Here is a 14,000-nt window from a genome sequence, read left to right as displayed (position 1 = left end):
ACCAAAATACAGGAGTGATGGATTGGTATTTTCCAGATGAGCAAAGGCCACAGCACTGTGTTACAATGAGAAGCATATTAAAACTACAGACAACAATGTGGCTCAGCCCTGAACAACTGTAAGATGGAAAATAATAAATAGTTGAATAGAGATTGAGCAGAAGCCATAGTTCACACTGGAGTTTGAATCTCTTACTTAGACACTTTTCTTAGTCTGCTTTCTATTGCTGCGATAAGACACTGACCAGAATCAACTCAAAGGTTAGAGGGGTTTATTTGGTTTACCTATCCTAGATAGGTAGATAGTCCATTGGGGGAAGCCAAGGAAGAATGGAGGACAGTAACTGAAGCAGAAACAATGGAGAAATGCTGCTTACTAGCTTTGTCCCCCCTGGTTTTCTCAATTTGCCTTTTTATATATCCCAGAATCACTTGCCTAAGGACCATACTGTCTACAGTGAGCTGGGCCTTTCCCCATTAGTCATTAATTAAGAAAAACCCCACAGGCTTGCTCCCAGGCCAATCTCATTGAGACATTTTCTCAGTTGGTGTTTTGTACCAAGTTGACAAAATCTAACCTGCACAGCAAGGCACAGACTTCATCAGTAACTAAGTGTTAACTATTTAGGTGTGATGTGAAAAATTAATTAAGGAATGACCACATTGTTGCACTTCTGCCTAAGCTTTTCACATTACAATACCACCCTGCCTTCTTCAAAGTTCATAATCAAGAACCATAAAGTCAAGAAAATAATCAACAAAATCATCTTAGTGTTTTATTTAAATGTTTATGGCTTGCATTGGTCCTCGTTCATTACTATCCTTGGATCTGCCTGGCAGTGGAGACAATTTTCAGAGGACTCTGGGCATTTGGGTACATATCAATGTTGTAGGATCAGAGCAAAAGTGAGTTAGATTATAGATAAATAGACAGACAGGCAGGCAGGCAGGCAAATAGACAGATAGGCAGTTTAGATAAAAGATGATCACCAGAAAAAATAATTTTTGATTAAAAAAGACATGAACCTCTCAAATTTGTAGTCACTGCCCTTATTTATACATATGTGTATGTCTTCCCCACATTTCACTTAGCCCATCAATCTCATCCAAACAGATTTGTCCCAAGGCTTCTCAGTGAAGGGTTCATCAATTGTTAAGGAGAAAATGAATTTCCCTTCATATGGTTCAATCTGATTTTGGTTGTTGATATTTCATTGTGTTAGTATATTTCTTTAAATTAAACCTCATAGTCAGGTTTGACTTTTCAAAAACTTTGGCTTACAATAAATTTCAACCCTCTTCATTAAAAGAGTACATTTGTACAATTTAAAAATACCATTTTGTATAAAGGCTATGGCTGTGAAGGACAGAGAAAATGTTGAAAAAGGAAGAGTTTTAAAAATAAAGGTACAAGCTCATTCCTGGTAAGTATTTAGGACATGTGATCTTAAAGCTCACCTGACTACACATGGGCAAGTCCCCAGTACCTGGTTGTCAACATGGAGAAACAGATGTTAACAGTCCCAAGTCTTCTCTCTTCATTTCTCATCCTTGGTCAACATTGTTTTCGGTCATAGCCTTCAGAAATCCAAAACTTCACATGAATATGAAGAGCAAAGTTATGACTCTGCTTCTTCTAAGAGTCTCATACTGCTTCAATCTTAGGATTTCCCCAGTTAAGTTCTCATCAGGATAAAAAGGAAAGCTATTTAAAAACATTAAAAACAACAACAATGAGTAGATTCACTGACTTTGGAAAGAACTATACTTTCCATTTTCATATTTTTTGTTGACATTAACTATACAAAATAGTGATATTCACTGTGAACTTTTCAGATGAGAATGACATAGGTCAATCATATCTATCACTGTTAAACCATTTTGAAAAAAGTCTATAGCTTGCCCCTACACAGGTAATTTGTCAGAGAGCTACTATGTACAAGACTTTCCACAAACTACTGTTTTCTTATTTGTATTTTTCATTTTCTCCATTTTTGGTGATACTCTTTGACTTTCACAAGCCCTTTATGAATAATTCTCATTGATATTGCAGTATTATAGGTAAAGAGAGAAAATGAGACACAATAAACAGATTTTAAAATCTGATCTCAGCTTATCTGGGCTCAGCTGGGTCTCTTGTGACCAGGATCTAGTCTATACTGACATAAGTACTCCTATGACAGAAATCCTTGAAACATGAGATTAAGGATGACAGGAATCCACCTGCTAGCTTTATGCTTAAGTCATAGTCCAAGATGAATGAAGGATCCATGAACCTCATGGAGGAAGGCTGGTAAGGAACATTTGGTCATTGCTAGTCACAAGAACATGTGAGTGTCAGAAGGCAGGGCCAGTCATACCCAGCCACTGTCTCACAGGCTAGGGCAGAGCCTAGGATCAGAATAAAAGGGCTGAGAGGCTGAGCATCTCCATTCATACACATCCTGAGGTGCCCAAGGATCTTGTACTGCCTGTCATCTTGGTAAGTGTTCACTGGGGACAAGAGCATGGCCTGTACCAGAAGGAAGCTAAGAGGAGATCTGGAGGACTCAATAGCCTACAGAACTGACGAACATAGAACATGGGATGGGGGATGGAAGTGTTGGGGGAAGGTAGTGGGGAAATACACTTTGATTCTATGGAAAGCAGTAGAAGGAGCTGGGTACTTCTGATTTTGAATCAGAAGACAATAATATGCCCTTTCATGGAGTAACCCTTCAGGAAAGGATCCTGAAATACAGAAAGCTTTTGACCTTGGTAGGCTTCAGGAGGAAGAGGAGGGGCTTCTGGTAACACAGCCCTGGGATAACTTAGGAAAAAAACTAACAAGGAGGACAGAGCAGCCATGAATTGGAATTTCATCACAGGCTGCTCAGAACTTTTAAGACATACCAGCACAAGACTTTTTATGTCAATGACCAGTCAACATGGGATGTTAAGTTGAGTTCAGACTTTCTGGAAAGGAGGGAACAGACCTGGTTCATGCTTTCAGGAATGAGATATGTATTTTATGAAATGGCATTAGAACACTGATCAGTAATCACCATTTTCTTCTCTGAAAAAAATTCACTATTATAATCAGTTTCAGAAGCTTGAGGAATCTGTGAAAATCTCATCCGAATCACCATATGGCATATTGCCATAGATCAAGTCCAATGGCATTTTAAAACATGTCATTCAGAATTGTTACTTGGAGGAGGAAATTATTCTGAATATGGCTCCAGACTATGAAATCTCTCAACTTGGGGGCTGTTATAGGAGATTGTATTTTTAAAAAGAATAAGAACCTGTTTTGTTTTGTTTTTTTCCTGTCAAAGCTTATAAGATGATTTGATCTGTAGGCCAGATCTGGGGGTTTGATAGAAATAAAATTACTGACTATGGGGTTTCTATGACTATCAGTGGTATTTAGAGGTGGATAGGATGACCCCAGGATCCTGGTTCTAATTTGCATTATGATTCTTCCACAGCCCCAGAGCATTCACCAGCAGAGATGTCCTGCCAGCAGAACCAGCAGCAGTGTCAGCCCCCTCCCAAGTGTCCTCCCAAGTGCCAGACCCCAAAATGCCCTCCAAAATGCCCCCCTAAGTGTCCTCCCAAGTGCCCCCCTGTGTCTTCCTGCTGTAGCCTGGGTTCTGGGGGTTGCTGTGGCTCCAGCTCTGGGGGCTGTTGCAGCTCTGGAGGCTGCTGCAGCTCTGGTGGCTGCTGCAGCTCTGGGGGTGGAGGCTGCTGCCTGAGCCACCACAGACCTCGCAGATCCCTCCGTCGCCATCGCCATAGCTCTGGATGTTGTAGCAGTGGTGGCAGCAGTGGATGCTGTGGCAGCAGTGGTGGCAGTGGTGGCTGCTGTGGAAGCAGTGGTGGCAGCAGTGGATGCTGTGGCAGCAGTGGTGGCAGCAGTGGCTGCTGTGGCAGTAGCCAGCAGTCTGGGGGCTGCTGCTGACCTGAGCAACTAACACTTTAGACTTCCATTCAGGAGGAAGCCATGTTCAGTGGACCCTCCCTGGCCTGCTCTTCTCTCCTGCTGCTCTCTGTGTCCTGGGCTCAAAGATGCTGTAGTCTTGTGAGATGTCCCCTTTTGAAGGACCTGTATTCTCAGGGACAAAGTAATAAAGTGCTTCTCTCACAATCTTCTCTAGACTCTTGATCATTTGACTCCAAGCGTCTTACAGATCAGTTTTGCCAATCAAGGCTCAGTTGTTCCAAAGATGATTCAGAAACCTGGGGCTGTGTGGAACAGTAGCAGATTAACTCATGGGTTGTGGACAGTGACTCCTCCCTCACCTTTACTGCCTACAGTGATGGTCAGTCTATCCCATATGTTGCCCATTGGTGTTACTGTTTCTTTAAGAATTCACATCTATTTTCTATGTTTATATATTCTATTCCATTATGTTAGTAAGTATGATAGTAGCATTTATAAGGGCCTATATGATGTGAGAGGTCAACAATATGTAATACCTCTTTGCTATAGTGAAAATTGCTAACAAACTATGTATCCTTTAAATGGAAGGTATTTGGTTGCTTATTTAATCAACAAGCTATGATTTGATTCCAACCTCTCCACACAATCGGAATTACCTAGAGGAGTTACAGAACACAGAATTTGAAAGAAGAAACTTTAACTTCATCCAAGAATTTAAGGAATTAAAAGCAGTCATAAGATGAAATTCAATAAACTTAAAGCCAATAAATGCCTGAGTGATTCTCAAAGAAACAGAAGCATAAAGCCAATGAAGATGACAAACACAATCATTCAGAACAGAGATAGAAACATCAAGGAGGACTCAGGCTTAAATGAAAATGGAATTGAAAAACACAATAACTCCAGAAGAAAACTCTAGAATCCTGATAAATAGGGTTAATCAAGCAGAAGACAGAATGCCAGGATTCAAAGGTAAACAATCTAGATGACCTAAACAAAGAATATTAAATAGTCTAGATTAAATAAGCAAAGAAATTAAATGCTTTTTTTTTTAAACACTGGGGAAAAATCCTGTAGGAAATGTAGGACACCATGAAAAGACCTTCTAATTTTAGAAAAGAGGAGGGAGAAGAATTCCATGCCACTGGTGTAGACCAGATTTTCAACAAGAACATGGAAGAATGCATACCCAAACTAGGGAAACACACTCCCTTAGAGAAACAAGACAGATACAGAACACCATATAGACAAGACTAGAAAAGAACATCCCTGTGGTAAATCATAGTTAATACACTAAGTATATAGAGCATAAAATGTATTGAAGTCTGGAAGACAAAAAATACAAGTCACATATGTAGGAAACCCTATCAGAATGATGTCTAATTTTTTAATGGAAGTTTGAAGGCCAGAAAACTTGGAGCATGTATTCCAAGCACTAAAAGCCCAGGACTTCCAGCCTAATCTAATGTATCCAGTGACACTATCTGCCACATTGATGGGGAAAGAAAACATTTCTATGATGTAAACAATCTAAATTTTTTTATATTTGGTGAGGAGATATGGCTCCATGGTTAAGAGCATACATTGTTTCCCCAGAGGGTTCAAATTTGATTCTCAGCACCAATGTCATTTGGCTTACAGTTGCCTTTAACTTTGCCTCCAGAAAAATCAGAATTCTCTGGTCTCTGTGCTTGCTTGTACTCATGTTTACACACACACACACACACACACACACACACACACACACACACAATCAAAATAATAAATATAGGTTTTATTAAATTTTTAAAGAAAATATAGGAAGCAGTATTTCAGACTGAAAGAGAATGAGCATAATCAATAGACTGGAATAAAATTTGGAGTCATAATTACTATAATGCAGAGTGCTATTGATAACAGAACAAAGAGCAACAAAAAAGACATCACCACCATAATTAACAGTTTTTCCTTTGTATTAAACCTAGGTTTCTTTCTCACACAATATAGTTGGAACACAGTTTTCCCTTCCTCTACTCCTACCAGTTCCTCCCCACCTTTTCTCCCATCTGGATCCACTCCCTTGATGTTTTTCATAAAAAGAACAGACTTCTATGAGATATAAACAAAACATAATAAAATAAAATGAAAACCATTATATTGAAGATAAGCTAACAGAAAAACATAAGAGCCCCAAGAGAAGACACAAGAATCAGAGACCTACTTGTTCACACATTTGGGAGACCCATAAAAGAACTACACTAAGAGCTAAAGTATATGTGCAGAGGACCTGGTACAGATCCCTGGAGGCTCTGAGACTGCTGCCTCAGTGTCTATGAGCTCATATGCACTTTGCTTAGTTGTTTTAGATGGGCAAGTTCTGTTGTCCTCTGTCTGGTCTCCCCAACTCCTTCAGTCTTCTCTTCTACAGGGTTCCTTAAGTTCTATGGGGAAGGATTTGATGGAAACATCCTACTTAGATCTCTTAACACATACATTTCAATAATAATTTTAAATATTCATGGCATCAGCTCTTCAATCACAAGACAGAGGCTGGTTGAACGGATCAAGAAAAAAAAAAAAAATCCAGGATGGGCATGTTGGTGAATGCCTTTAATCCCAGCACTTGGGAGGCAGAGGCAAGCAAATTTCTGAGTTTGAGGCCAGCCTAGTCTACAGAGTGAGTTCCAGGACAGCCAGGGCTACCCAGAGAAACCCTGTCTCAGAAAACAAAACAAACAAACAAAAACAAAAAAGAAAAAAAAGAAAAAAAAAGAAAAAACCCATCAATCAACAAAAGCATATATTAGCTTTATAGATAGAACTAGCTTGAATTTGTATTTCCTTGATGTGTGAGGATGTTGAACATTTCTTTATGTATTTCTCAGCCATTTGAGGTTTTGCTATTGAGAATTCTCTGCTTAGATTTGCACCCCATCTTTTATTTGTTTACATGTCTTCCTGATATGTTTCTTGAGTTCTTTATCTAGTTTGTTTATTAGTAATATTCTATTGAATGTATAGCAGATAGAAATCTCTTCCCATTCTGTAGGCTGCCACGTTGTCTGAATGATGTTGTATTTACCACACAGAAGCTGCTCAGTTTCATATGACCCCTTTTGCTAATTGCTGATCTTGGTGCCTGCGTCAATGCTGCTCTGCTCAGAAAACCGTTTCCTGTGTCAATAACTTCAAGGCTATTCCCTACTTTCTTTTCTGTCAGGTCCAGTGTAGCTAGTTTTCTGTTGAGGTTTACAATGCATTTGGAGTTGAGTTTTGAGCAGGGTAATAACACGGATCTCTTTAGATTATTTTCCATGTAGCTATCAAGTTTGACTAGGACCATTTGTTGAAAATAATGTTTTTATTCCAATGAGTATTTCTGAACTCTGAATAAAAAACAAGGTGTCCACATGTGTGTGGATTTATGTCTAGTTTCTCAATTCAATCCCGTTGACCAGACCAACATGTTTGATTTTGTGCCAGTACCATGCTATTTTCATTACTATAGCTTTGGAGTACAATTTGAAATCAGGGATTCTGATACCTTCAGCAGTTCTTTTACAACTCAGGGTTGTTTTAACCATCTTGAGTTGTTTGTTTTTATATATAGCTTAGAGTTGTCCTTTCAAAGTCTGTGAAGAATTATGTTGCAATTTTGATGGGGATTGAATTTTATATATAGATTGCTTTTGGTAGAATGGCCACTTTTTATCATATTAATCTTACCAATCCATGTGCATGGGAGAGATTTCCATCTTCTGAATTCCTCTTTAATTTATTTCTTCAGTGACTTGAAGTTTATATCATACAGGTCTTTCCCTTGCATGGTAAAATATACCCTAGGATATTTATATTATTTGAGACTACTGTTAAAGGTGTTGTTTCCAAGATTTCTCTTTCAGATTATTTATCATTTATCCATAGAAGCGATACTGAATTTTTGTTTGTTTGTTTTGTTTTGTTTTAGAGAAAATTTATTGCAACACTTCAACCAGGCATTACTTTTTCTTTTCAACACCTTGCTCTGCAGCTTCCTTTGCTCTTCGTGCTTGGATGCCAAAGAGCCGGGCATTGGCATGGGCCATGCAAACACTGGCAAAAGCCTTGAAGTTCATCTCTTCTTCAGTGATGACACTGGCCTTTTCCTTTCTGTACACATTCCAGATGGGAATCACAGGTCCTGTCAGCTGAATGCCCAATTTAAGTTTTTCAGCAGAACTGTCTCCCTTCTTTGGAGCAGACAGCTTCTTGGGGAAATGTATGAGCTCAGAGCAGTACTTCTTCAGGAGCTGCCCGTTGGCCTGTGGTGATTTAGTGGATTTGTTTTGCCTTCTTGGGTCCACAGATATTCGATGGTGGGAGCCATTTTCTTGTAGATACTTGCCACCCTGAGTTTCTCCAGGCTAAAGCCCCCACCGGTCCTGACTTTGGTGTGGTATCTAACTGTAGGGTACCTTACGATGGGCCTGATGGGGCCGAACACAGGACGAGGGGCAATGCTGCACACTTTCTCCTGCCAGGCCTTGAAGCTGCGGATCTTGTGTGTCGGCGGTTGAACCAAGTGTCCACTTGCTGATGCCAGTCCTTGTGGAGTGGGGTTTCAGGATCATGCCATTCTAGCTGTACAACATGGCTGCCTCCTATATCAGTATACTGATATTTTTGAGTCAATTTTATATTCTGTTACTTTGCTTAAAGTGTTTATCAGCTGTAGGAGTTTCCTGATGGAATTTTGGGTCCCTTATCTATATACTATAATGTCATCTGCAAATAAAAATACTTTGGCTTCTTTTCTAATTTGCATTTCCTTGATCTTCTTCAGTTTTCTTATTGTTCTAGGTAAGACTTCAAGTACTATTGGCTTGTTGTAAACTGCCTTTATTATGTCACAAGAATGGACAAAAGAGTCAATAACACACCCACTCCCACAGTTGAAGTCCCCCAAACAACCAAGTGAACAGTCACAACATATACAGAGTACCTGTTGCAGGCCCCTGCAAGTTCTGTGCTAAGTAAGTCTTAAAATAGACAGAAGAAAGAAAGAGAGAGAAAGAGAGAGAGAGAGAGAGAGAGAGCCAAAATTCCAGTTAGTATACTAACTTTTAGAAAATAAACAATTTGTTACTGCATAATGAGAGAAGAAAATAAAGAAAGTCAAAGGTTAAATCATAAAATACATAAAAAAAACTTTCTTTGAACTGAACAAAAATAAACTTTTGGATATATTAAAATCAGACTTATAAGGGATATTTTAAAATCTAAGCACATCTTTAAAAAAAATCAGAAAGAGCACAAATAAGTGACTTACTTGAACAACTCAAAAATATATAAAGTAGGACCCACCAAATCCAAACTCAGTTGAATGAAAAAAAAAAAAAGAAATCAGAGTCTAAATTAATGAAATTGAAACAAAGAAAATAATACACATCCCAGTTAATATAAGATGTTCCTTGTGATAAACAAGATTGAGAGACTCTTGGACCAACTAACCAAAAGAAAGAAAGAAATGACCCAAAATAACAGAATCATAAATGAATATGGAAACATTCCAATAAACACCAAAGAAAATTTGAATATTATAAAGCATTCCTTAAAAACCTGGACTACATTAAGTTAGAAAAGTCTAAAAAAATTACTAAGTTTTACATGTAGCTAGCATACCAAAATTAAACCAAGAAAATAACAAACCTAACCAAACCCATAACAAATAAGAAAATTCAAATATTAATTAAAAGCCTTTACACACACACACACACACACACACACACACACAACTCAGGGCTATGTAGATTCACAGAATACTAAAAGATATTCCAAGAAACTCTACAGTGAGTCCTTCTTAAACTATTCAAACACAAGAGAGATAAAAAGAAAGAGAGAAAGGAGAGAGAGAGAGAGAGAGAGAGAGAGAGAGAGAGAGAGAGAGAGAGACTTCCAAACTTCTTCCATGAAGCCAGTATTACTTTAATACCCAAAACAGGTAAAGCCACAGTTAAAAAGAGAAACTATAGCTGTATATTCTGGATGAACATAGACAGAAAATACTCAATAAAATACTTACAGAAAGAATACATATAGACATTAGAAAATGGTACAGCATGAGTATATTGACTTTATTCTTAGAGATGCAGGGGCAACTTAACATAAGTCAATAAAAGTAATAAACTGTATGAATGGACCAACTGATAAAAGTCACATGATCATATCAATTGATGCAGAAAAAGTCTTTGACAAAATCCAATATGACTTTATGGTTAACGGCTAAGAGAATAAAGAACCTGAGGGAAAATAATCCAATATAATAAAAGTTATCAACCTAAATGGAGAAAAAAATACATGAAATCTCACTAAAATCAGGAATGAGACAGGGATATCTACTATTTTAACTACTTTTTAATATTGTACTTGAAGCACTAGCTGGAGCAATGAGGCAAGAAAAAGAAATTAAACAAATACAAATAGGGGAAAAAAAGCCAATTTACCTCTATCAGCAGGTAACATGATATGATGCATTAGAGAACCTAAAACTTGACCTCAAGGTTTCTAGAAATTATCAACAATTTTACCAATGTGGCAATATCTAAAATCCACTTGTAAAAATCAATAGCTGTTCTATTCACTACCAACAATCATACAGAGAGAGAAACCATGGCCATATTTTCATTCTCAATAACCTCAAGAAAATAAAATGTCTAGGATTAAGCCTGATCAAGAACATAAAGAGCCTCTACAATTAAAAACAAAGCCAGTGAAGAAAGCAGACAAAGACACTACAAAATGGAAAGAAGTCAAATGCTTATGGATTGGGAAAGTTAGTATTGTGAAAATTACCATTCTATCAAAAGCCATTTACAGATTTAATTCAATCTGAATTAAAATCTCTATTTCTCTTTTCACAGAAATAGAAAAAAGGTATTCTAAAATTCACATGGAATGACAAAAGACCCTGTATAAACAAAACAAACAAACAAACAAGCTGAACAACAACAAAAACCCCTGGTCGGAATGCAAGTCTGGACCTTACATTATATTGCAGAGACATAGTAATAAAAACAATCAGGCATTGGCACAAAAACAGTTAAGTAAAAAAAAAAAAAAAAAAAAGAAAGAAAGAAAGAAAGAAAGAAAGAAAGAAAAAAGAAAAAAAAAACCACTAAAGCAAACCTGAAGACACAAAACTTTAGTCATCTAATACTGAACAAACTCGCCGAAGTCACACACTGGAGTGGAGGCAGCATCTGCAACAGATGGTGCTGGGAAAACTCATGCTTGCATGGAGAACAATGAACTTAAGCCCATATCTGCCAGCTTTCCCAAAATCCAATTCCAAATGGATTAAAAGACAGAATGTGAAACTTAAAACACTGAAATTTCTAGAACAAAGCAAAACAGAACATATGCAGTACCCTGCAGAATATAGGTATAAGAAAGCACTTTCTGGCTAGCACCCATTTACCCAGGAGTGTAGGCCAACAATTTATAAGTGAGGCCTCATATGCAGTTTGTAGAGGATCCTGGCTGGTTCTAATCTACAAGTGTCCTCTCTGGTGACTAGCTCTCACAGTTCCAAAAGGCACCATGCAAATTTACATGGGACAAAAGCAGTCAGTAGACTCACCTGGATATGATACCTATGAACCACAAGAAAAATCAGCATGATAAGATATCCCTAAGGGTAAAATAGTGGCAAAAACGTCTACGTACACAACAACTCTCTAACTGGACTTAAAACTTGATCAACAAGAGTAAAATCATGGCTGGGACTGGAAATATAGCCAACTATCCCATGACTAATGAAGTCATGGATTTTGGAGGAGATCAGCATAATTCCTAAGCACATTTAAAAAATGTATTTTTATATCCACAGATAAGTGTCATCCCTCACTAAAAAATCTTCTCTTTGCAACAGACAGAGACTATTACAGAAAGCTACAACCAATCAAAATGCAGAGAATAAGAGGCCGTGTGGTGCCTAGCTCCAACTGATATGTAAACAACACAAGTTTTGCACCCAAGGCCTAGAGATCATAGTGGAAGAAGAGGAAGAAAGGTTATAAGAAACAGAAAATCAGGAAGTTTGTGAGATTTAATTTCCTAAAATTGTTTAAAATGTTATATTCATATAATCTCATTAAGACTGCGGCCTTAACAAGACTGAAAAAGGGTAGCACCAATAGATATGTTAACATGGAATGGGGACACCTCACTGGGACTCTGTTCTAAGCCAGAAAATACAGGCAACTAAAGAATGCTGAGAGCAGGAGAAATATTCTGCCTTGGGAAGAGCCCTAAAATTGATTAGCCAATACTAAGGGGTTAGCTCTGAAATCATAGGCCAACAAGAAATATTATATGGAGTGATTTTGTTATATTTACATACTTCGGACTATATATGTGCATATATCTATGTAACAATGTTTAAAGAAATAGTAGCCATGGATTTGAGTGGATCAAGGTCGGAGGTATAAGGGAATAATTGAAGAGAGAAAAAGAAAGGGTAAATAACATAATATTTTTCATTTTGAAAGGTAGAGAATGAGTTATGAGTCACCTTTTGAAATTAATGAACATAATCAGCATGAAACAGACATTTATCTTAGGTATTTCTTACATAAAAGTTTTCATTTGGGAAATAATATTAGTCATAATTTACATTATGTCATTGCTTTGATAGTTACAAGAGAAGTGAAAGATTCAAATATGTTTTCTGTCCTCAGCATTATTTAACAATGTTGTCTAAGAAAAACCAGAATTGAGTGAGTAAAAAATAATATTTTGTGATGTTCTTGGCAATAGTTCTGAAGAAAAATAAATACTGAAGGATAATGTTTAGCATGATTTTTAACAACTAAACATTCTACTATGCCTCCTAAGCTTTGGGGGCAGGAGCTAGGCATCACATGGGTTGTTTGTTATGCCCATTGTGCTTAATTATGGTTTTCTGTAGTGATCTCTATCTGTTGAGGAGAGAATCAACTTTAATTATTGTTATGTCTCATTTTTCATAAGCTTAGATAACTCACTAAGGTGTTCTATGACTTGACTAAAGTAACTGGCATACCTATTTGTCATGAACAGTGGTTTTCATATCTCTGACCAAATTCCTTTGCCACTTTAGTTACATTTTTAGAGAGTAGAGCCTTCGTGGTATCTAGTCTAGCCCTTCCTCCAAGTCCCTATTCTTTTGTTTTAAGATGCAAAGCCTTATATAATGATTGTGCAAAAGGTTTATAAAACTGAAGGGAGGAACACATGCGTTAAGTATTGTTGTGGGATAACAAGACAATACTATTCAGTATGATTTGGTTATGGTAATAATTCAACGGATCTCTCTTTTATTTGATGATGAGAAAATTTTACCCCAGGAGAAAGAACATGTCAAAGTGAGCCTTGGAAAATCAAAGGTTGGCTGAGCATGACAACTACAGTGACCTGACACCTAATCCAGTTCAGCTCACTGTCGAGGATTAAATTCCAGTCTTTCTGAAGTAAGCATCATACTCACACATCACTTATCCAAATCCACTGAAGACTTGGGTGTTGTCCTGAACACAGGTAGAGGTGTGGACCAGTTGGCATCTTAGCTGCCACCTCATCATCCCAAAGCTGGAAGTTGAGGTGAGCAGAGCTGCCATTGGAAAAACTAGGAATCAGTTTCTGGCCTCACCCTGTTACTAACTCCTTTGGGGCAACCTCACCAGGAAAACAAATGTCACAGTCTGTGAGACAGTGGCAGATCTGCAGGTGATGTGGCCACTATGGTTCACCCTGACAGTCTTAAAATACAGGTTCCTATTGGGTGACCCGAGTCATTAGGAGTAACTATTAATATGCAGAAATATCACTGATAATGGAGTATTTAAAAGTCTTAAAATGGCCAATGTATGTGTCATCCTGGGTTGAATTAACAAAATTCAGGAAAGGTTGTCAAATTGTTTACTGTAAGCTTATGTAAATAACATGGTACACGAAAAAAAAAAATCAAAGGGACTGTGATGAATAGATATGGCAGGGCAAAAAGTACTCAGCACTTATAAATGGTGAAGACTCTCAGAAAAATTGAGTAGTAATTATATGTGAATAAATAGGTAGCTAGA

The 14,000-nt window shown here is 37.6% G+C and overlaps 1 protein-coding gene and 1 pseudogene across 1 annotated transcript; one reads left to right on the top strand and one right to left on the bottom strand.

Annotated features, from left to right (window-relative positions):
* Positions 1-2,430: 2,430 nt before the first annotated feature.
* Lce1a2 (late cornified envelope 1A2) lies at positions 2,431-4,133 on the top strand. Its single transcript, NM_028625.2, has 2 exons — positions 2,431-2,481; positions 3,470-4,133. The coding sequence occupies exon 2, from the start codon at positions 3,493-3,495 to the stop codon at positions 3,940-3,942; it is 450 nt and encodes a 149-aa protein (NP_082901.1). The 5' UTR covers positions 2,431-2,481; positions 3,470-3,492; the 3' UTR covers positions 3,943-4,133.
* Positions 7,847-8,552, bottom strand: Rpl13-ps4 (ribosomal protein L13, pseudogene 4; annotated as a pseudogene).

Source organism: Mus musculus, chromosome 3 (assembly GCF_000001635.26).
Source record: "Mus musculus strain C57BL/6J chromosome 3, GRCm38.p6 C57BL/6J".
Taxonomy (NCBI): Eukaryota; Metazoa; Chordata; class Mammalia; order Rodentia; family Muridae; genus Mus; species Mus musculus.
The sequence above is the reverse complement of the archived record's forward strand: the minus strand, read 5'-3'. Positions and strand labels throughout refer to the sequence as shown.

Excerpts from the sequence above, each read along its gene's own strand:
- Lce1a2 (NM_028625.2), top strand. The coding sequence starts at position 3,493 with ATGTCCTGCCAGCAGAACCAGCAGCAGTGTCAGCCCCCTCCCAAGTGT.